Below are 23,975 nucleotides of genomic sequence, written 5' to 3' on the forward strand. Positions count from 1 at the left end.
TTTATATGAAGGTAGTCAAAAGGACAGATACACATTTAAAGGGGCATGGGGCTTGTCTACAGCGAGGGGTTTTGCACCACGTAGTGTAGTTACAACACTGTTGCAAGCCTTTAGAGTCACATGGATGCAAGTCACAACTTTTTACACTGGTGTAATGCATCTTCATGAAAGTTTGTATCAATATAGCTATCATGGAGCATGAAAACCCAGTGTAGTCAGCCTGTACTTACTTCAAAGGGACAGATTTAGTTGCCAGTTGATGCTGTGCTTCAAAGCATAAGACTAAATCAGTAACAATATACAATTAACACTGAACTATGTACAGTATGTTGAATAGTCTTTCTTCACTGAATCAAATATTTAAGCTTAAATGCAATATAAAAACACACTAAAGATTAATATGTAGATTAACTATAAAAATACAAGAGAAAAACCAAAACAAAACTCAATAAACCATCATGGGTAATAGTGTTGCAGGATTGTTATACGTGAGGGAAACTTGTTTACAGAGACACAGCACTCTTAGTATTTCTGGAACAGTTCCCATATTCAAATGTAATTGAAATACTTATTTATCCTGCATTTGTCAAGTTTACCCAGGATTATTATATTCCATGTTCTTTATCGCCATTTGTGAATTGTGGGTAGTATGAGCAGGAAGCTTTTTGATGACCATTAGCAAATGGGAATATATCCTGGTTAAATTCCATCACTGGAGAATATGGGAAAATACCGGACAGGAAAATTACAGGTAGGAAAGGCAAAGCTATTTCAGTAATATCTAAGATGGACCTCTGAGATCTTTGACCAAAATAGCTGCACTTTGGGGCGTAGCTGCCCGTGGTGAGAGAGATCTTAAATGTCCATATAGCTTTCAAAAAGTTATAAAGGAACTCATGATTAATTGAAATGAAATATCTAAATGGAACGCACAATGCAGTACAGCAACTTATCTTGAGTTTCAAGATGAGGATGCTTGAACAGTTTGTAAGGAATTTTCAGACAGCTATGTTAGCTTCATTAAATTTGATACTCAAATCTTGCTCACATTTTTAATAAAATACAGTCAATCCAACAGTACACTCTGGAGATGAAGTCAGAATACAACCATTAAGTGTAACAGCCTTTGTAAGGAGCAGTTTGTTGGCCTTTCACAGACCATGTGCTTTATCTTCAAATATTGATGACTTTTAGAAAATAGTTTGGTTAATGTCTTCATGGCTCAGAAGGGGCCACATTATCCCTGGCTTTAGCATGGTGATTAGAGGTGGTAGAGAAAAGGTGCCTTCTTCCCCGCTCTATGCAAGGGCTAGAGATTGTGCGCTCCATGCACTCATAGGATGCAATCCATCCCAAAGAGGTCCCTGAACAAGAGGGGCCCTCTGCACAGCCTTTGGAGCTAGCAAGGCATGGCTGGGGGCAGGGAGGGCACATTCCAGGAAATGGTTCATCCTGTGCTGGGTGGATTTGATTTATTTAAATCATAATTTAAATCACTAGTCAGGAAGACTCGATTTAATCATGGTTTTCTACATAAAAGTGCGTTCTTTTTGGCTGTTATAACCTTAATACCTGTTCTTCACAACTCAGAAATAGATGTAGGTTTCATTTTTAGAAGGTATAGAATCATAGAATCATAGAATCATAGAATATAAGGGTTGGAAGGGACCCCAGAAGGTCATCTAGTCACACTAGGTACACACTATACATTTTTAAACAATGATTTATTTTGAAAACTTTTCAGATTAGTTTTACAGCTATATCAGAAAATGAATGACTGTTTGGTTATTTCATTTACCAAAGGTAATTGAAGCAGATATTTATGAAGTCATTGGGAGGTGAACTATCTCCAGTTCAACAGGTTAATCATTAATATTTGGAGGATTTTCTTGCCATGCTGTATTAGGAGGAGAACATCACCAGACAGACATTTAAATTGCTTTATTTAACTAAAACAACAAAGTTAAGTGTTCTGGATTTTTTTCTTCGACAGCAAACATAATATTTTAACAAAACAAGCATATGTCCCTCGCTTCTCACATTTATCTCCAGACTTCTTGTCCTTGTCCAGATCTATTCTGCTCCCAACAATCTTCTATTCATTGAACTTTTTGAAACTTTGCACTTTTAGGGGGAGATAAGGGATTGATTCTGTGTACACAAATTTGCAGAGGGACAATAGAGTTGAGGTCTGTTATTTCTCACCTCTGTATATTATTTATTGATTTTAAAACATTTTTGCTGTTAACAAGCATGTTACCTCTGGATACACAAGTCCACAGTCTGAGAACTGTAAAACTAAACATCTCTGATGGTATCTTCTAGACTGAGCACTGAGTCCCATTGGGTAGATAGAAAGATTAACCTAAATAATCTTTACAGAAGCCTGTGGAACCCCATAATATTGGGTCCCTAATCCATGAACTATTGGAACTCATTTACAAAACTTTTCTTAAACATTACATGAATATATTATCTCATACTATAGAATTAGAATTTATAATCCGTATTCCATGATGAGATATCTTTGAGCTATGATGTATCTTAATTAAAACTATCTTTAATAGGTTTTTTCCTCTAAAAGCATTTTATCAAAAAAATCCAATTTAAATTTAAGAAACCCAATTTTTTTTATTAAAAAGAAGTCCTTGATTTTTATCCCCCTGATTCTGTGCACTTCCCTACACATCAGGGAATTTGGTGGGGAGTGGAAGATGGTGCCTCCTGGAGCTCCACTTGGGGCAGTACTTCTCCACCCCGTTCCCAGTGTCAGCCACTGGCTAAATGGCACAATCTGGTTCTAAAGCATTAGCCTGTAAGTTCTGGGATACGCGCACAATATTATTTATGTTCGGATCAGCAATTAACCCTGTTGAATTTTGCGGATCTCTCGCCTCAGTTTGTAACAGAGTAAAGGAGTGTAAGGTCAAAGAGTTGCATGCAATATTTACTGGCTTGCAAATTGCACCAAATCGTCCAGGCTGTGTGGGCTAAAGGATAGATCTCCAGGAGCTCTGGGATCCAATTTATGTGGACCATAGATGCAACCACAAGGTTAGAGGCATTTGTGAAAGTCCTCTGTTTGTGTGTCAAATGTGCCTGTGGTCCAGGAAGAAGACCATACTAGTAGGCCACCCCTGACAGAACTGCAGCCTGATATTATTTAAAGTCCATTCCCTCAGGACATAGAATGTATTTCATACGGGGCAGTTTATTTAATCTGCTATCAACTGGTGAGATGCATAGTACAGAGGTAAGATAAACTTAGGGATGGTGTAAAGGGCATGATCCTGAAACATGCTGAGCCTGAGCACTTCTTATGAGTAGGGTGCCCTATTACACTGATCCTGCCAACCTGTCTCGGGTGAGTAGTTTGAGTATAGACTACAGGTTTGTCCAGAGGATAGCTCTTAGGACTTGCACAAATAGTCCCCTCCATTCTCTGTCTACTGCAGCCTTGAGTGTTTCATAGAATCATAGAATATAAGGGTTGGAAGGGACCCCAGAAGGTCATCTAGTCCAACCCCCTGCTCGAAGCAGGACCAATTCCCAGTTAAATCATCCCAGCCAGGGCTTTGTCAAGCCTGACCTTAAAAACCTCTAAGGAAGGAGATTCTACCACCTCCCTAGGTAACGCATTCCAGTGTTTCACCACCCTCTTAGTGAAAAAGTTTTTCCTAATATCCAATCTAAACCTCCCCCACTGCAGCTTGAGACCATTACTCCTCGTTCTGTCATCTGATACCATTGAGAACAGTCTAGAGCCATCCTCTTTGGAACCCCCTTTCAGGTAGTTGAAAGCAGCTATCAAATCCCCCCTCATTCTTCTCTTCTGCAGGCTAAACAATCCCAGCTCCCTCAGCCTCTCCTCATAACTCATGTGTTCCAGACCCCTAATCATTTTTGTTGCCCTTCGCTGGACTCTCTCCAATTTATCCACATCCTTCTTGAAGTGTGGGGCCCAAAACTGGACACAGTACTCCAGATGAGGCCTCACCAATGTCGAATAGAGGGGAACGATCACGTCCCTCGATCTGCTCGCTATGCCCCTACTTATACATCCCAAAATGCCATTGGCCTTCTTGGCAACAAGGGCACAGTCGTTGCGCTTGCTTTCAGTCGCTGCGCTTGCTCTGCACACAGATGCCAGACCCAGGAAAGTAAGTGGGCATTTGAGGTTTTTTTCTTTCTTAAATTATATTTTTGTGTCTAACTCTCATTCTTCCCCTGATATTCAATTTCTCATCTGAGTGACACTTGTCACTTCCACACAGTAGATGGGGTGAAGTAAGTAACCTCTTTGGTCTTCCCAAGAGGTATGGGGAAGTAAATCATCTTTAATGTTAAGGTTTAAGGACAATCATGAATTGACAGTTATTTTCAGATTGCTCTGTCTTTTTAGAGCATTGTATAACTTCTAGTAGTGTAATACCATTACCCCTATGGGGAGCTGTCCGTGCACTGCTTCTTGTGGTATGAAATGGAACAGTAAAAAAACAAATAAATAAAAAAACCTCAACAATCTTTTGCCAATAGACCTCTCTCTGGACCTAAACACCACTACTCTCCTGGCCCTGGCTCTCTGCTCCGTAGACATTGCCAGACATATACCAAATTCTGTGCTAGTTCTGTTATGGTTAAGTCAATTTGGAAACCAGTTCTGCAGAGGTGAAAAGATAATGCATTAGCCTGTTGTTTCACCTAACAGCAGACAGCAAGGAAGATTCATATGTCTGCACAGTGACTTAGATTTTCATCATAAATTCAGTAGAGAAACAAGCACATGTATTTTCTTTATAGTGTCACAATAGTTACCAGCACTTTCAGTTTTACCACCGTTTGTTGTAATGTCTGGAATACCAGCAGAAGTCCAAGCACAAATTTTTGTCTACAGGAAATTGTGCTAAACAGCACTATTTCATCAGTCCACAACTGCAGCAGTTTGTTTTTATAGAAAAGCTTCTTTTTTAACTTAATATTCATGTTGTTTTTAATTCCTCCTCTTGGTTTTTACAATTTTCTACAGAGTATTATCCAAATTGTGAAGTGGTGTTCATGGGGATGGCAAACATCCATTCTATCCGGAAGAGCTTTCAGTCGCTGCGCTTGCTCTGCACACAGATGCCAGACCCAGGAAAGTAAGTGGGCATTTGAGGTTTTTTTCTTTCTTAAATTATATTTTTGTGTCTAACTCTCATTCTTCCCCTGATATTTTCTAGACTGAATTAAGCAGTTGTTTGTTCTTCCACAGCCTTCTCTTTGTAAACATGCTACAGTTATATTTTTCACTTCATATAGATTGAGCAAAAGCTGACTCATTCATTCTAAAATGGAGATAGCAAATGAGACTGGGATCAAAATAGGATCCTTTACTTTAATATTCGAGTGTATAACTGTCAGGTGGGCTTGGTTAGTCTCACCTGTGCATCCTGCAATATTTCAGCTTTCCCCTAATTTTCTAAAACTGCTATTGTAACGTGCTATCTAACCCCAGAAGTGTGTAGCAATCTTAATTTCCTTTGAAAGGCACTAGTGTTGCTCCATGAACTTACCACATGCCTAATATCCTCACCCTGGAGATCCAGCCCATCATTTCCATGGTATAACTGACCTCCAGTGACAATACCTGAGGGGTCTTCTGACTGTGAATCTTTCCCAGAATGCTGCAGCATTTCAACCCTCTTTCCTCTAACAGTTTCTCCTGGTTCTTCATTTGGTGCCACGAGCCTTTCACATTCACTAAGTAGACTGTCTGTATTTCCTGCAAACTTGTGAGAGCATTAACAAGACAATTTAAGTGAAAAATAGATTCAAGGAAAGCACTCATTGTTTAGTACTATAATAGGAGTTTAATTATGATCACTCTGATTTTTTTTAATTCAAAGATCTCAGCTGGGAAACATTAAAAAGAGCACAAACTATCCTCCTTTGGTTTTTCTTTAGTTGGTTATCAGCACTGGAAAGTACCAAATGGCTGCAGCACTTGTCTGTGCTTCTGAAATCTGCACTATTGGTAGTGCACGCAGTAGACAGAGACCAGCGACCAGTCTTGGTGCACTGCTCGGATGGCTGGGACCGAACCCCACAGATAGTGGCGCTGTCCAAACTGCTGCTAGATCCGTATTACAGGACCATAGAGGTTTGTAAACCATCCATTGATGCATGGGAGGGAGGCCAAGTTTGGGTTTCTTTGCAGATTAATAGGGAAGGCTATGCATGATTGAACTCAGGTTTCTTCATCTGAAAAAGTACAAATGTTATCACCAGTCTTGCTGCATCTGATGGATGCTATTGAGTGATATAGTGGGTTAATTGTGAAGGGAATTAAATAGAAGAAAAGCAGGTTGAAAAAAAAACATGATTAATTCTGAAAAGAAATCAGGTATATTAAGCATGAATACTTCCCATGAGAAGTCTCAGATAGTGTCCTGGAAAATTGTTACGTTTGGATTGACAAAAAATCTGGAGACCTTCAACTACACTTTCTTTCCTGCAGGGTTTCCAGGTGCTAGTGGAGATGGAATGGCTGGATTTTGGCCACAAGTTTGCAGATCGCTGTGGCCATGGTGAGAATTCGGATGACCTAAATGAGCGCTGCCCAGTATTTTTGCAGTGGTTGGACTGCGTCCATCAGCTCCAGAGGCAGTTCCCCTGCTCTTTCGAGTTTAACGAAGCATTCCTTGTGAGTTGTGGCTTGAGAGATTACTGTTTTATGAAATACTTCTAAACCAGTAGACAGAGCTAACACACGGAATAGCCCTGAGGGGTTTCCAATTTTCCCATCTACCTTATGCCACAGTGCAGCCTGATAAGCAGATGTTACAACTGTTGAGCCTTGTCTGGCAGACAAAACCACTAGTTGTCATGGAATCTGCAACCGGTTCTCTCTGAAAGCAGGGATGGGGCCTTCTAGGACTTCCTTTAAACTTTAAATAAAGAAAGAAATCATGTCCTGGATTCAAATGTCCACAGAATAGGGACAGCACAGGTAATGGTAATGCAAACTTCCCCAGCACTTCTCCACTACGCTATTTCATCCTCACCTGGAGGGGATGTCTCTTAAGAGCAAGAAGGAGTTTCTATTCTCTTTTTCTGCTGAAACTGCCTAGAAAGTGTGGCTTTTCTGATATTGACAACTGTCCTCTGAGAAGTTTGGCTAAGAGTACTGAAGTCACATCTCAAGGCCACTGTCAAAGTCAGATTCAGGACTCACATAATTTGTCAGACCACTCTGTTTATTAGCAAAGCGCTTTGCCAGTGCACCCAGATATGTGACCCGTCTCTGAAGCTCAAGCTAACTTATTTATACAGCTAAGCCAAAGCCAATTTAACATAAGAGACAAAAGGAAGCAGAAACTGACAAATATACATACATATCTTATTTGCATACTAATGTTTACCAATCTCCTAGCTCAGTAGGAGCTCTAAGTTAATTAGTTTGAGAACCCATTGTCTCACACTCCTTAATGTTTCTCTTCCTGACAACTGTATTTCAACAAACCCTTCAAGTAGCATTTCTTTAATGAATTATAATTTCAATATAATTCATTCTACTTTCACACCACCAAGCCAGTCACACCGTAATTGTTAGTCATAACTACATGGATGGATTTGAACTGGCAACCTAGAGGAGAAAGTTTCTGTAATACTTCACCAATCCCTTGAGCATTTCCATCTTCCGGTCTTTTTAGAGCTGAATGCCCTAATCCAGCAAACCTAAAGTTAAGCATGTGCTTAACTTTTAACACGAATAATCCTGTTTGAAGTCAGTTGGGCCATTAACATCTTAAAGATAAGTACATGCTTAAGGGCTTTGCTGGGTTGACGCTATAGTGTGGAGTGAGCTACAATCTAGACTTGGTGAGCTTTCTGTGTCTCCATTTGTGCCACAAGACAGAAGATAACCTATTATTATTGCCAGCTCTGTGCTTTTCTACTTTACTGATGCTATGTGACAGCTGTGTCAAAAATTCCCTTCTCTCCCATATCCTCCAGGGCCCTGGTTTCAGTATGTCAGTTTTAGACACAGCATGTAAATAAACATGCAACCTTTATGTTATATTTCCTCCTAACATTTTATATAATTCAAATATGATGGTGCATCATAGAGAGGAGCCCATTGTGCTGGTGTGTTCTTGTCATTAGCTTTCTAAGAAGGCATGCTAAATAGATTTATATGGCATCCTCCACAAAAGCCTTACATATACAGCCTCACGTGAATGGTAGATTCATTGCCTCTTAAGCGTGAAAATTATATCTTTCACATACACCGTATGTGCTGCCATATGACTCTGTCTGTATTGGTCTGTACAGGTCAAATTGGTGCAGCACACCTACTCTTGCCTCTTTGGTACATTCCTGTGCAACAATGCAAAGGAGCGAGGGGAAAAACATACTCAAGAAAGGACGTGTTCTGTCTGGTCTCTGCTGCGGGCAGCAAACAAAGCCTTCAAAAACCTGCTTTACTCCTCCCAATCAGAAACTGTATGTATCATTTATTCCCCACCAGCTATGGGAGAGTCCCTTTATGGATTCTGCATTACAACTGTCGGAGTGGGGGAAAGTGACTGTCCCAAAAATATCCACCTCAAGGAAGCATCCCAGTTATTCCTGTGGGTGATGATTTGACTGCCTGTTCCACAAATATACTGCCTAGAGATAACTGTGAAACTCCTTGCCAGAGGATGTTGTGAAGGCCAAGACTATATAACAGGGTTCAAAAAAGAACTAGATAAGTTCATGGAGGATAGGTCCATCAATGGCTATTAGCCAGGATGGACAGGGATGGTGTCCCTAGCCTCTGTTTGCTAGAAGCTGGGCATGGGCAACAGGGGATGGATCACTTGATGATTACCTGCTCTGTTCATTCCCTGTGGGGCACCTGGCATTGGCCACTGTCAGAAGACAGGATACTGGGCTACATGGACCTTTGGTCTGACCCAGTATGGCCATTTTTATGTATATGCCTCAACTTGCCCACTGGATAAGTTACCATTTGAGTGCCATAGCAAGGGTTTGAATAGCCTTAGCTTCACCTCTGCTATGCCATGCACTCCCACACCATCAGAGCCATCTTTCTGAAGAACTTACTTTACATTGTCTTCAGCAGACCACTGGGACATAACAAATGCAGCCATAGAGAGTATCTCTATATCAGATATATGCTGTATTCCTTGTAATAAAATATTTTGTGTGCTTGACAAGATATGGTTACCAACAAGAGATCTCTGTCAAGTTACACTGAGGGGATAAGGGTTGTGTCATAAAAATCTTAAACTCCCAGAGAATTTTGTCAAAAAACTGGCATAACAAAAAATGTTATGGAAGTCTTTGCACATATCTAATTTAATCACTTTCATGTTTTCAGTTAGTTCTCCCATAGTAAGAAACTATCACAAGGGACTGGGGGGGAGAGGCACAGTCATCTTTATGTATATTTGATAGAAGAATATGTTAGGCATTCAGATACTGTGGTGATGGGCATGCCATAAAAACCTGTAGAGAACAGTTAAAATGTCAGTGTTTATTGAAGTAAAGATTTTTCTAAGTTATTTAAACCCTTCCCCTCCCTAAATCCCCATATCTGAAGGCAAGGGTAACAATTTGATCGCTATGAGTAAATTATTAAAAATGCCATTGTTGCTGCTTAGACCCCAAATTATCTGGGGATCCAGTGCAATCTCTGGGCTGCGAACCTGAGCTGTAAAATTAAAGTAGCAAAAGTCCTGGAGAGAGACAGGTTAACATTCCTAAACATGAACGTGCCATATTTTCTCATTTTAGGTGCTGTATCCCGTGTGTCATGTCCGTAATTTAATGCTCTGGAGTGCTGTTTACCTGCCATGTTCTTCCCCCTCCACCCCTGCGGATGACACCTGTGCCCCTTACCCAGTTCCAGGCTCCAGCCCTGAAGATCAGTCTCTGGGCAGGTGAGGCTAGAGCCCAGAAATCCCATCCTGTAAAGTAAGATCAACAGAGAATGTTGTGGGATTTAAGGAGAGGAGCACTTGGTGTGGGAGGGAGGTGCTTTTTCACTGTTTTCATGGTGGGACTGTTTAAATGGCTAACAAAAACCCCTGTGTGGTCATTTCAATTTTGAAAGTATTCAGCTTCCTGGATTGTTGTGTAACAAACACATCAGAGCAGAAAATAGGTTTGGAATAAATTAACAGAAAAAACACAGTTCAGTATACGGAGTATCCCCAATAACATCCCAGGTACTGTCCCCAGTGGCATAATGTATTCTGCTTTAGTATATTGCCTCTGGATTGTGGAGGTCAGAATACCATGGGATATAGCACCTTCAGGGCTGCCTTGCATTTGTTTGCACACTGCTTTTTTTCTTGTATTACATTCATGTAACTACAGCTTCCCTTGTCTTTAGAGAAGCCTTTTCCAGTAAAATGATTCTAGGTGCATGCTAGTTAGGAAATGGAGCTTTGGTGTGGAGGGGTGATTCTGGGAATGTCTGAAGATTAGTCAAAGAAATTTTCTTGATGGAGAGAGAAGGCCTGGAAGGTGCTGGAGCAGCTTTGAACCACAAATTATCAGACTGTACTGTTAGATAATATCGTAGTGCATTGCAGAACTCCACAGTATTGAGTGGCTGGTGGTGATTTCAAAATGGGGAAGCTCATTAATAACCTTTGTAATTAAATATTTTAAAAAGTAACTTTTGATTCTGATTTTTTACCTCTGTAGGCTACCAAAGACAAGATCGTTTGACAATCTGACAATGGCCTGCGACAGCAACGTGCCTTCAACTAACCGACGTAGTAGTGATCCCAGCCTAAATGAAAAGTGGCAAGAGCACCGTAGGTCCTTGGAGCTGAGCAGCCTTGGCAACCCAGGGGATGATCCATTTGATGAGGACAGCCTGAGCAAACAAGGCAGGGCTCTTGTTGGAGCAGAGCTTTCAGTTGCAGCGGGCGTGGCAGAGGGACAGATGGAGAACATTTTGCAGGAGGCCACCAAAGAGGATGTTGGTCTGGAGGAGCTCTTGAGGGGTACCCTAGAGACAACAGGCAAAGAGGATGTGGATGAGGTTATCCTGGGTAAGGAGAACAGAGCTGAAAATCTTGATGGGTATATTGATGGCCTCTGTGAAAAGACTGAGATGGATACAGATACGTTAATAAACAATCCAGTGTCCAATCCACATCCAGTTTCACAAGGTTCTTCTGAGCTTAAAGGACAACAGGAGGAGCCTATGGATTTCAGTAACGGTATCCAGAAGTTACCTCAGATGAAAGGACTACAGACTGTCCCCTTGGAGAGTACTGTAAATAGTGACATTCAGAAGAATGTGGAGGAAGGTGTTAGTAGACTTCATATAGAAGCAGAAAGCCCTTATAGTACTCCAGAGTCCAGTCCTCCATTGCCCATCACAATCCAACATGAGGCAAAAACATCCAACATGGAAAGTTCTACCGAAACCTTAACAGAGATTGGAGCAAAGCAAGAGCTGATTGCGAAAGGCCCTTGCCATGGACCTTGTCTGATGGACAGCAATGCTGAGGAACTTTTTCAAACGACTGAAAACAGACCTGAGGGGGAAAACATGATAGAGCTACACAGAGTGGGAACAAAAGTAAACAGGACTTCTAACAGCAGCAACACACACAGCTCAATGCCTTCCCCTTGTGCCTTGCCTTTAGCTGAATGTAAAGATGAGATTGTGTGTAATGGGGAGCTGGAGACTGAGAACATGGTGACAGAGAAACCTGCAGCATTTAGTATTACCCAGAAAAACCCTGCAGCAAATGGACACTGTGTGAATGGAGAGGATGATAGGGTCAAAGCCTCTCTGAGGCGGCAGGTCTCTACAGCTAGTTGTAGTTCTGCCCAGTTTCACTTGAGGAACTTGCACCATAAGTGGGTGCATGGCCATTCTGGGAGGCAACAGACAGTTAGCAGCCCAGACCAACCCACCAGGAGCCACTTGGATGATGATGGGATGCCAATCTACACCGATGTTATCCAGCAGCGCCTGCGTCAGATCGAAACTGGGCATCAGCAGGAAGTGGAGATATTGAAGAAGCAAGTGCAGGAGTTGAGGAGCCGGTTGGAGAGCCAGTACCTGAATAGCTCACTACGTTTCAGTGGTGATTATGGGGACGAAGTGGTAAGTGTAATGGTAATTCAGCCACTACTGACAATAATGGATTGGTTAATCACATTTCTGGAGCCCACAGTACTAAGTCAGCTGTTTGGTAAGAAATGTTGTTTGGTTAGACAGTGAATTTTGGTTATGGTAATTTTTTTTTTTAAAGTCTTAGTCATGCTGAGTCCTGCCGTGAGTGCAGGGACTGGACTAGCTGACCTCTCAAGGTCCCTTCCAGGCCTATGAGTCTATACTGAAAAGGACATGCTGTTCTCACTTTCAGTTGCAATCTCTTTATCATGAAAGTGCAACTTATAAATGTAGATTTTTTTTTCACATAACTGCACTCAAAAACAAAACCATTTAAAACTTTAGAGCCTACAAATCCACACAGTCCTACTTGTTCAGCCAATCACTAAGACAAACAAATTTGTTTACATTTGCGGGAGATAATGCTGCTCGCTTGTTATTAACGTCACCTGAAGGGCGTTCGCATGGCATTATTGTAGCCGGTGTTGCAAGGTATTTATGTGCCTGATATGGTCATTATTCATGCTTCTACTTGTAGATGTTTTCATTTTTTTATCTTTTTTATAGTGCAGATATTTGTAATAAAAATAATAATATAAAGTGAGCACTGTACACTTTGTATTGTGTTATAATTGAAATTAATTTATTTAAAAATGTAGAGAAACATCCACAAATATTTATAATAAATTTAAATTGGTATTCTATTATTTAACAGTGCGATTAAAACTGATGAATCGCAACTATTTTTTTTAATCTCGTGATTATTTTTTTTAATAGTTTGACAGTCCTAATTTACACACACTTTGGGTGTGCTGTGGAATGAGGCTAATCACGGTGCCTTTACCCAGTTTTTGCTGTGCTCATAAAATGGTTGAGAGAACCTTTTAAACAATTACATATAATTTACTGAGCTAGATCTATAGGACTGGCTGGGATGATTTAGTTGGGGTTTGTCCTGCTTCAAGCTGGTCTCCTGAGGTCTCCTGCAACCCTAATCATCTATGATTCTCTGACTGGCTCTTTAGTCCTTGGCATAATTCACAGGGAGGCGGGTGCAAAGGTGGTTGTTCTGGGAGCCACTGTGGCACAGGGATATGGGCCCCTGTCCCCTTCCCTCAAAGGTGTGGCCTAAAAGTAGGCTCAGTATGCTGCCTCTGCCACCCGGGGGTTTCCCTTACAGAAAGAGAAATCTTCAGGTGCTGCTAAAGCCAGTTTTTATGGCTTTGCCACATTAAAGCTTCTTAGCCCTAGTCTACACTACGAGTTTAGGTGAAATTTAGCAGCATTAGATCGATTTAACCCTGCACCCGTCCACACAAGGAAGCCATATTTGTCAACTTAATGGGCTCTTAAAATCTATTTCTGTACTCCTACCCGATGAGGGAATTAGCGCCGAAATTAATATCGCCGGGTCGAATTTGTGGTAGTGTGGACGCAATTCGACGGTATTGGCCTCCGGGAGCTATCCCAGAGTGCTCCATTGTGACCGCTCTGGACAGCACTCTCAACTCGAATGCAGTGGCCAGGTAGACAGGAAAAGCCCGGCAAACTTTTGAATTTCATTTCCTGTTTGGCCAGTGTGGCAAGCTGATCAGCACAGGTGACCATGCAGATCTCATCAGCAGAGGTGACCATGGAGTCCCAGAATCGCAAAAAAGCTCCAGGATGGACCGAATGGGAGGTACGGTATCTGATCGCTGTATGGGGAGATGAATTCATGCTATCAGAACTCCATTCCAAAAGACGAAATGCCAAAATATTTGCAAAAATCTCCAAGGGCATGAAGGACAGAGGCTATCACAGGGACCCGCAGCAGTGCCGCATGAAACTTAAGGAGCTAAGGCAAGCCTACCAAAAAACCCAAGAGACAAATGCCCGCTCGGGGTCAGAGCCCCAGACATACCGCTTCTATGATGAGCTGCATGCAATTCTAGGGAGTGCCCCTACAACTACCCCACACCTATATGTAGACTCCTGCAAGGGAGTCTCACACAACAAGGATGAGGATTTGGGGGACGAGGAAGATGATGAGGAGGGGGAGGTTGAAGATAGCGCACACCAGGCAAGCGGAGAAACCATTCTCCCCAACAGCCAGGAACTGTTGATCACTCTGGAGCCAATACCCTTCCAACCTGGGCTCCCAGGCCTTGAAGGCGGAGAAGGCAACTCTGGTGAGTGTACCTTTGTAAATATAATACACTGTTTAAAAGCAAGCGTGTTTAATGATTAATTTGCCCTGAAGACTTGGGATGCTTTCGTGGCCAGTACAGCTACTGGAAAAGTCTGTTAACATGTCTGGGGATGGAGCAGAAATCCTCCAGGGACATCTCAATGAAGCTCTCCTGGAAGTACTCCCGAAACCTTTGCAAAAGGTTTCGGGGGGGGCAGCCTTATTGCGTCCTCCATGTTAGGACACTTTACCATGCCAGGCCAGTAGCACGTAGTCTGGAATCATTGCATAAGAAAGCATGGCGGCGTGTGGTCCCGGTGTTTGCTGGCATTCAAGCAACATCCGTTCTTTATCTCTCTGTGTTATCCTCAGGAGAGTGATGGTCGCCTGGTTGAAATAGGGGAATTTTATTAAGGGGACATTCAGAGGTGGCCGTTCCTGCTGGGCTGTTTGCCTGTGGCAAAAAAGAAATCATACCCCCTGTTAGCCACATGGTGGGAGGAGGGGTGAAGTGATCATCTCAGAGAATTGGGGGGAGAAGGGTGGGTTAGTTGGGTTTGTGCTACACGTTAACCCAAAAACATCAGCCCCTCCTTTTAAATGGCCAATGTGTCTTTTTCAATTTTACTCTCCCTTTTTTTCTTCCCGCAGCTGCAGATGTTTCAACGCTGTCACTAGCATCTCCATCCCAGAGGCTAGTGCAGGTAAGAAGGTGAAAAAAATGCACTCGTGATGAAATGTTCTCTGAGCTCATGCAGTCCTCCTGCACTGAAAGAGCCCAGCAGAAGGCGTGGAGGCAGACAAAGTCAGAGTCCAGGAAAGCACAAAATGACAGATGGCAAGAGGAACAGGAGAGGTGGCGGGATCAAGAGGAAAGGTGGCAGCAGCATGATGAGAAGAGGCAGGATGCAATGCTGGGGCCACTGGAGGATCAAACTGATATGCTCCGGCGTATGGTTTAGGTGCAGGAAAGGCACAGACCACCACTGCAGCCCCTGTGTAATCAACCGCTCTCCTCCCCAAGTTCCATAGCCTCCTCACCCAGACATCCAAGAACGCGGGGTGGGGGGGCTCTGGGCACCCAACCACTCCACCCCAGAGGACTGCCCAAGCAACAGAAGGCTGGCATTCAGTGATTTGAAGTGCAGTGTGGAGTGAAGTGCATCCTTTCCTCCTCCCCCACCCCTCCCAGGCTACCTTGGCAGTTATCCCCCTATTTTTGTGACGAATTAATAAAGAATGCATGAATTTGAAACAGCAATGACTTTATTGCCTCTGCAAGCGGTTATCAAAGGGGGGAGGGGAGGGCGGTTGGCTTACAGGAAAGTAGAGTGAACCAGGGGGGCGGGTTTTCATCAAGGAGAAACAAACAGAGCTGTCACACCGTAGCCTGGTCAGCCATGAAACTGGTTTTCAAAGCTTCTCTGATGTGCAGCTCACCCTACTGTGCTCTTCTAATCGCCCTGGTGTCTGGCTGCGCGTAATCAGCGGCCAGGCGATTTTCCTCAACTTCCCACCCTGCCGTAAACATCTCCCCCTTACTCTCACAGATATTGTGGAGCACATAGCAAGCAGTAATAACAATGGGAATATTGGTTTCACTGAGGTCTAACCGAGTCAGTAAACTGCACCCGTGTGCTTTTAAACGTCCAAATGCACATTCTACCACTTTTCTGCACTTGCTCAGCCTATAGTTGAACAGCTCCTGACTACTGTCCAGGCTGCCTGTGTATGGCTTCATGAGCCATGGCATTAATGGGTAGGCTGGGTCCCCAACGATAACTATAGGCATTTCAACATCCCCAACGGTTATTTTCTGGTCTGGGAAGTAAGTCCCTTGCTGCAGCTGGTTCATACAGACCAGAGTTCCGGAAGATACAAGCGTCATGTATCTTTCCCAGCCATTCCACGTTGATGTTGTTGAAATGTCCCTTGTGATCCACCACTGCTTGCAGCACCATTGAAAAGTATCCCTTTCGGTTTATGTACTGGCTGCCAAGGTGGTCCGGTCCCAAGATAGGGATATGTGTTCTGTCTATCGCCCCACCACAGTTAGGGAATCCCATTGCAGCAAAGCCATCCACTATGACCTGCACATTTCCCAGAGTCACTACCCTTGATAGCAGCAGCTCAGTGATTGTGTTGACTACTTGGATCACAGCAGCCCCCACAGTAGATTTGCCCATGCCAAATTGATTCCTGACTGACCAGTAGCTGTCTGGCATTGCAAGCTTCCAGAGGGCTATCGCCACTTGCTTGTGAATTGTTAGGGCTGCTCTCATCTTGGTATTCTTGCGCTTCAGGGTAGGGGAAAGCAAGTCACAAAGTTCCATGAAAGTGCCCTTATGCATGCAAAAGTTTCGCAGCGACCGGGAATCATCCCAGACATGCAACACTATGCGATCCCACCAGTCTGTGCTTGTTGCCAGAATCGGCGTTCCATGTCATGAGCCTGCCCCATTGCCAGCAGGATGGCTAATTTGCCGGGGACCATGATTTGAGAGAAGTCTTGTCCATGTCCTCATCACTCTCGTCACTGTACTGCCGTCACCTCCTCGCCTGCTTTTGCAGGTTCTGGTTCTGGATATACTGCTCGATAGTGCGTGTGGTGTTTACAATGCTCATAACTGCCGCGGTGATCTGAGTGGGCTTCATGCTTGCCGTGGTATGGCGTCTGCAGGAGAGAAGGAGAGCAGAGAGCAGAGTTGCAGGGGAAGCGGTGGTTGGATGACCAGTTTTGCAGACCTACTGCACCATCTGCTGCCAGGATACAACAGCTGAGTGGGCTGCACACTTGCCGTGGTATGGCAAGACAAGAGCAGCCAAGCAGAGTTGCAGCGGAAGCGGCGGATGACAACAGTCATATATAGGACCTGCGAGACCACCAGGAGAGCAGAGTGCCAGCAGAAGCAGTGGATGACGACAGTCATATGGAGGACCTGCGAGGTGGATTCATAGCACCAGGAGAGCAGAGTGGAGGCGGAAGCGGTCGTTCGATGATGACAGTTTGCAGCCGTACTGCACCGTCTGCTGAAAGCAGTGTGGCACCCGCATGGAAAAAAGGCATGAAACGATGGTCAGCCGTTGCTTTCACGGAGAGAGGCTCAACTGACGACGGGTACCCAAAACCACCTGCAACAATGTTTTTGCCCCGTCGGGCACTGGGAGCTCAACCCAGAATTCCAATGGGTGGCTGAGACTGCGGGAACTATGGGATAGCTACCCACAGTGCAACACTCTGAAAGCGGATGCTAGCCTCGGTACTATGGACTCACTCCGCCAATTTAATGCGCTTAGTGGGGACACACACAATCGACTGTATAAAATTGCTTTCTAAAACATCGACTTCTATAAATTCGACCTAATTTCGTAGTGTAGACATACCCTTAAAGCAGTTAGAGTAGGACCTGAATCTGGAGCGTAGTTTGATTGTAGTATGTTTGCTACAGCTAGACTACATCACGTATGTAGTTGTTGCAACATTATGGATACTATACAAAGATTACAAATTGTGTAGTATCCACAAGTTTGTAATTGTAAATATGTAATGCGTAAGTAAAGCAAATACATTTTTCACATGTGGGTGTGGTGAAATTTTTAAATTGGCTTCAATCCTCCTCCCCCTACCTATTTTTTCCTACTCCTCCTGTTTGAATTAAACTGCAGTAACAAGACTTTAAAAAAGAAGCCAATGCACCTGCCTCACTCTGCTTCTTGTTGGTAGCGTAGCTTCAAAAAACAAATGTCAGGAGCCACTGGAACTTTGAAGCCCCAATACCAGCAAGCAGCTGTGTTTTGTGGCTTCTTTTTTCAGAGGCCTGTCAGTTAGGGAAGGGAAGGGAAGAGAGAAGAGCTAGAGAGAGGGAAGTGGAAAGCAGCAGAGAAGGGATGGGGGGGAGGATGGAAAGGATGAGGATGGTAGGGGAGGCATAAGGGAATTCTCAGATTGTAAACTCCTTGGGGTAGGGACCATGTCTTCCTATGTGTTTGAACAGCACATAGTACATTGGGATACTGATCCTGAATGATGTCTCTGAGCACTACCACAGTAGAAATTATAATAATAATGAAAACTTCACTCTCTATACACACATGTGGTATGTCAAGTATTAAAGGGGTAGCCGTGTTTGTCTGTATCCACAAAAACAACGAGGTGTCTGGTGGCACCTTAAAGACTAACAGATTTATTTGGGCATAAGCTTTTGTGCATAAAAAAACCCACTTCTAGGTGCCATCGGATGCTTCAGTTTTTTAAATGTAGTGTGTATATTTCATTTACATTTACAATACTTAAAGGTTTTACTCCTGGGGGGAATTCTGTGCAAAAAAATTAAAAATTCTGCGCACAATATTTTAAAATTCTGCACATTTTATTTGTCAGAATAACATTATATAATCACACCAGTTTCAATTATTTTGATAATTTATTTCAAAATATCTATCAGCAACTATGTCTATAACAATACAAAAAGAAAAGGAGTACCTGTGGCACCTTAGAGACTAACCAATTTATTTGAGCATAAGCTTTCGTGAGCTACAGCTCACTTCATCGGATGCATACTGTGGAAAGTGCAGAAGACATTATATACACAGAGAATATGAAACAATACCTCCTCCCATCCCACTCTCCTGCTGGTAATAGCTTATCTAAAGTGATCACTCTCCTTACAATGTGTATGATAATCAAGTTGGGCCATTTCCAGCACAAATCCAGGTTTTCTCACCCCCCAGCCCCCCTCCAAAAACCACACACACAAACTCACTCTCCTGCTGGTAATAGCTTATCCAAAGTGACCACTCTCCCTACAATGTGCATGATAATCAAGTTGGGCCATTTCCAGCACAAATCCAGGTTTTCTCACCCCCATACACACACAAACTCACTCTCCTGCTGGTAATAGCTCATCCAAAGTGACCACTCTCCCTACAATGTGCATGATAATCAAGGTGGGCCATTTCCACAGTATGCATCCGATGAAGTGAGCTGTAGCTCACGAAAGCTTATGCTCAAATAAATTGGTTAGTCTCTAAGGTGCCACAAGTCCTCCTTTTCTTTTTGCGAATACAGACTAACACGGCTGTTACTCTGAAACCTATAACAATACAGACAACAACAAAAATTCCCCCAGGACTAGAGAGTTAAAGAAACCCCTATGACAACCCAGTTCCTGCTTCTCTTCCTCCTCCAGCCAGGGCCCCAGACACCTCCATCCCCTCCCTCCCAGTGCCCAATCACGGGGTGCCTCCACAGCCCAGACACCTATATCCCCTACCCCCCCAGAGCCCAGCCACAGGTCGTCCCCCCAGCCCAGAGATTTACACCCCCTATTCCAAGCCCAGACACCTGCACCCCTACCCCTCCAGAGCCCAGCTGCAGGGCACCACCAGCCCAGACATATGCACCCCCTACCCTCAGAGCCCAGCTGACAGGTGCCCTGCATCCCATATACTCACAGCCCCAGAGCCCAGGGATCCAGAGGAAGAAACACCCTGATGCTGGGTCCTGGGCTTGTATGGAGTTCCTTGTAGTCCACGCCACGTCCTTCTTTCAGGGCGTGCCGGGGACTGCAGCTGCCAGGAACTCTTCAGCTCCTCCTCTCCCTTCCCCCGGCAGTGTGTTCTATTTGCGAGCTGGGGAGCAGGGCTCTGCTGGGTCCAGTGGCGGCGAGCAGCTCTGCAGAACCATTTCTGTGAGGGGAAAAAGGACATTCTGTGCAGAACATTAATTCTGCACGAATTCTGCATTGCGCAGTGGCGCAGAATTCCCCCAGGAGTAATGTTTATAAGCATTCTTTGGAAGTGGCAAAGGGATCTAGTTGACACAGGGGCTGGATAGTCCCAGGTGCATTCATTTGGAAAGACTTGCATCAACTTCTTGGGCTATTGAGGTTGCAGCTAATATAATAATTGCTAAATACTGATACTGTGAATGCTAGGTCTGCTGAGCATCATTCAAAATAGTCTTCTCTCATTAGCTGGAGCTTGGGTTCCTGACAGAAATGTGACCCACTGGCTTAATTCAAAGTATTCTTATTGAGATAAGGGCCTTCACAATGTATAACGTGTGGGCAGATTGAAATGGATTTTCAAAAGCACTTAGGTGCCTATCTACATCTTTAGGCACCTACATACCTTTACAAACCTTAGTCCTAGTCTCTACCTTTTATTTCTGCCCGGTCTTGATAGGTATATTCTCTAAGCTAGCATCAGAGGTACCAACTCTCCAGCACTGAAAGGTTGAGAACAAAAGTTCTTGAATCTCTCATGTCTGGAAGAGCTGTCGTGTGTGTCCTTTGACCAAAGTCAGTTGAAATAAAGTTCAACCTGGCAAGAAAGCATCAGTCCACTTGTGGAAGTGGGCTCTAATCCTTACCTCCACATGTTTGATTTTAACTTACATCTTCCCAAAGGAACTATCAGAAACAGCAAGGCATATACATTATAAATATTGCTTTTTAAAGTGAAAGAGCTTTGGAAAGGAGATAGGTCTGAGAAACTGGATTGACAGGGTACAGCTATGAGATTTGTGAGGTGCCCACTGTTAATCATGTGCTATGTGTCCGGAATCTTGCACAAACACCGCAGCAGGTAGATTTTAACCCCATGTCCTGGCATTAAAGGGATAACAATTTCATTCTGTCCTGTTGCAGTACACCATTACACAAGCAATCTGCCTCACTTGATGCACATTTAGTCCCATCCCAGATAGAACTCTTGTCTGTACTGGCACAACCTAAATTATAGGTATGTAAGTATACTTGACCTGAGCCCCTCCAGTCCAAGCATAATCTATCTTTTCCTAGCAGGAGGTGCACAGATTCTCCCTTCCCAACTGTTTACTTCTGGTTCATGTGGAAGTGGGAGTATGTGCAGGTTCTGTTCAGCTGTGTTTGTTTGCCAACAGACTTCAATACCCGACTCGGAAAGCAATCTGGATCAGAACTGCTTGTCTCGCTGCAGCACAGAGATTTTCTCTGAAGCCAGCTGGGAGCAGGTGGATAAACAGGACACAGAGGTACAGACTAAATCCCTGTCTGTGATATGCCTATGCTGTGATATTCCTCCCTCTTTCTTTCTGTTAGGACATGATTCTCCATAACGTGGTTATACTACAGCCCCATGGTCACACACCAGTTCTTGTAAACTATCCCTGTTGCCCTCACTTATCTCTAACACTTCAAATATCTGTGCCAAGGAGCCCTCTGCTGTCAGGTGTCTGAACAATTTTTGAGAAACCATGGAAAGACAATAGCTGAAGGAACCCTGAACTAACACATTCCCTGTAAACATGTAAGGTTTGGGTACCTTTTGAAGTATAGAAAGAAATCAGTGAGCTATACATTAGAGGACTTCTCTGTGTGGCTGGAGGGAATTTGGTGGATCAGTTTCTGAGGAGAAGTTTTCTGTCTTCTCTTTTTCATTATTGCCAGGATTGAATCTGTTCAATTTAAGTAGCCGGGGCACATCCATCTCTGTGCTCTTCATGGGCTTTATAAGCTCAGGCCAGACTGGTTTTTCAAGGGCTGTCTCCTTGACAAATTTGTCTTTGTGTTCTGTGTTTCACAGGTGACACGATGGCTGCCAGACCACCTAGCTGCACACTGCTATGGCTGTGACAGTACATTCTGGCTTGCCAGCAGGAAGCACCACTGCAGGTAACCTGTCCATAGAGAGTTAAATGTGAAAGGGGGAGCAGCTGAACAGCGAGGCTGTCTGAGTTGAATTGACAATTTCGTTTCTCTTAAATTAGGAAAGACTAGGAAGGATGTCTGGATAAGAGAAATTCTAGAGTAGGAGGACCATACGTGCTGCTGAAGCAAGGAATCCAGCCTTCTCTGGGGGAAAAAGTCTGGTTTTGCTCCTGGGTCTCAATTTATTTGCAATGTCTATTTCGAAAGCCAAACCTGCTGTCAGCTCCGTACCCGTTCAAAGAGTCAGCCTTCCTTTTCCCTTAAATTGTGATTCAGAGACAGTCTGCTCTTTGCAGGCATATTTTTTTAAGTAAATGTAAGTGTTATAAAATATTGTCTACACCTTTTCCCATTCAGTACAATCAACATAGGAATCACAACCTTTTCAGGTTTCAGAGGGGTAGCCGTGTTAGTCTGTAACAGCAAAAACAACGAGGAGTCCTTATGGTACCTTAGAGACTAACAAATTTATTTGGGCATAAGCTTTTTTGGGCTAAAACCCACTTCATCAGATGCATGGAGTGAAAAATATCGTAAGCAGTATATATATCACAGCACATGAAAAGAGTTGCCTTACTAAGTGCGGGGGTCAGTGCTAATGAGGCCAATTCAATTAAGGTGGAAGTGGCCTATTCTCAACAGTTGACAAGAAGGGATGAATACCAAGAGAGGGGAAATTACTTTTGTAGTGCTACCGAGGCCAATGCAGTAAAGATTGTATTCCACTGAGGGTTATGTGCGTGCACCTGAAGCCAGAACGTTTCAAAGTAATATCGCTCATTGATCCACATATGCACCTTTGCACCGCCTTGTGGTTTCACCCAAGGTGATAAAGGGTAGGGCAGCATCTCCTGTTCCTTCTCAGTGCCGTGTGGTACAAGTCGGAGCTTCTGCTGTCTTCTTGTCACGGGTGATGCATTTTCCAAACTTTCTAGAAAAACTGTTTTTTTTACTTCTTGTTCATAGTTAGGATTTTATTGTATTTTTGTAGTAATTTTCACAACATCAGCGGTTTTCCCACTAAACAATCCCCACCTCACCTCCCTTTCAGTACTCGGGCCTGGTAATAGATTATTCTGAAGACATTAAGTCTGCGCTTCCTGCCCTTGCTCATTTTCCATCAGCGACGAGCACCAACACTGTTTGTGCTGTTTGGGGAGAAGCCCACACTGGGTCCAGGTTCAGTATCTGCCTCTCCTTCCCTGCCTCTACACAAGAAGGCCGAGCTCTCCACCTCAAAAAGCACCTCATGGAGGTCGCTATGGAGCCATAATCAGATCCTGGCTGGGGAACCCCCCCCGTACATCAGCCTGAACAATCTGCCATGAGTACCAGTGCTATGGACCCTGTGCCAGAGCATAGCCATGAACTTCGGACGGTACACAAAGCGGTTACATGTGTTCTTATCAGCTATCCATTATTGTCACATCTTCGTCATGTTGGACAACACCACCACAGTATACTGCATAAACAAACAAGAGAGCATGAGATCTCCAACGCTGTGTACGGAAGTGGTATGCTTGTGGAAATGGTGCATTGAACATCGTATCCTTTTGTCAGCAGCCTACCTGCCTGGTACCTAGAATGTGATTGACGATACTCTCAGCAGGAGCTTTTTAACCAGCCACGAATGGGAGTTACATGACATAGTAGTTGCGGACATTTTTGGTTGCTGGGGTACTCTGATCGTGGACCTCCTTGCATCCCACACCAACACCAAGTGCACTCACTATTGCTGAAGATGGGGACTTGGTGCCTGCTCACAGGGCAATGCTCCGGTCATTGACTGGTAGACTAGACAAATTATGCCTTTGCCCCCTTACCACTCCTACTGCACGTCCTCCACAAACTGTGGCGGGAGAGAGCAACAGTCATTCTGATTGCTCCATTCTCGCGCTGCCTTCTTTTCTGCATGTCAAAACATCCTCCACTCCTGCTCCAGACATTTCCGGAACTGCTAACACAACACAATGGCAGTCTC

At 43.8% G+C, this 23,975-nt stretch overlaps 1 protein-coding gene across 16 annotated transcripts in view; it reads left to right on the forward strand.

The window, feature by feature from the left end:
- Positions 1–23,975, forward strand: part of MTMR3 (myotubularin related protein 3) — a 240,851-nt gene that overhangs the window by 208,730 nt on the left and 8,146 nt on the right. For 10 of the 16 annotated variants that reach the window (XM_048821231.2, XM_048821238.2, XM_048821239.2 and 7 more), the window contains 8 exons: positions 5,027–5,138; positions 5,944–6,139; positions 6,497–6,682; positions 8,314–8,484; positions 9,784–9,929; positions 10,702–12,124; positions 21,208–21,318; positions 21,870–21,958. In XM_048821231.2, the coding sequence (XP_048677188.2) occupies positions 5,027–5,138; positions 5,944–6,139; positions 6,497–6,682; positions 8,314–8,484; positions 9,784–9,929; positions 10,702–12,124; positions 21,208–21,318; positions 21,870–21,958 (2,434 nt within the window). Of the gene's footprint in view, positions 1–5,026; positions 5,139–5,943; positions 6,140–6,496; positions 6,683–8,313; positions 8,485–9,783; positions 9,930–10,701; positions 12,125–13,711; positions 14,305–14,954; positions 15,559–21,207; positions 21,319–21,869; positions 21,959–23,975 lie in introns of those variants that run through there. The other 6 variants (XM_048821241.2, XM_048821242.2, XM_048821243.2 and 3 more) reach the window with 3 other exon arrangements.

This window comes from Caretta caretta, chromosome 15 (genome assembly GCF_965140235.1).
Source record: "Caretta caretta isolate rCarCar2 chromosome 15, rCarCar1.hap1, whole genome shotgun sequence".
Lineage (NCBI taxonomy): Eukaryota > Metazoa > Chordata > Testudines > Cheloniidae > Caretta > Caretta caretta.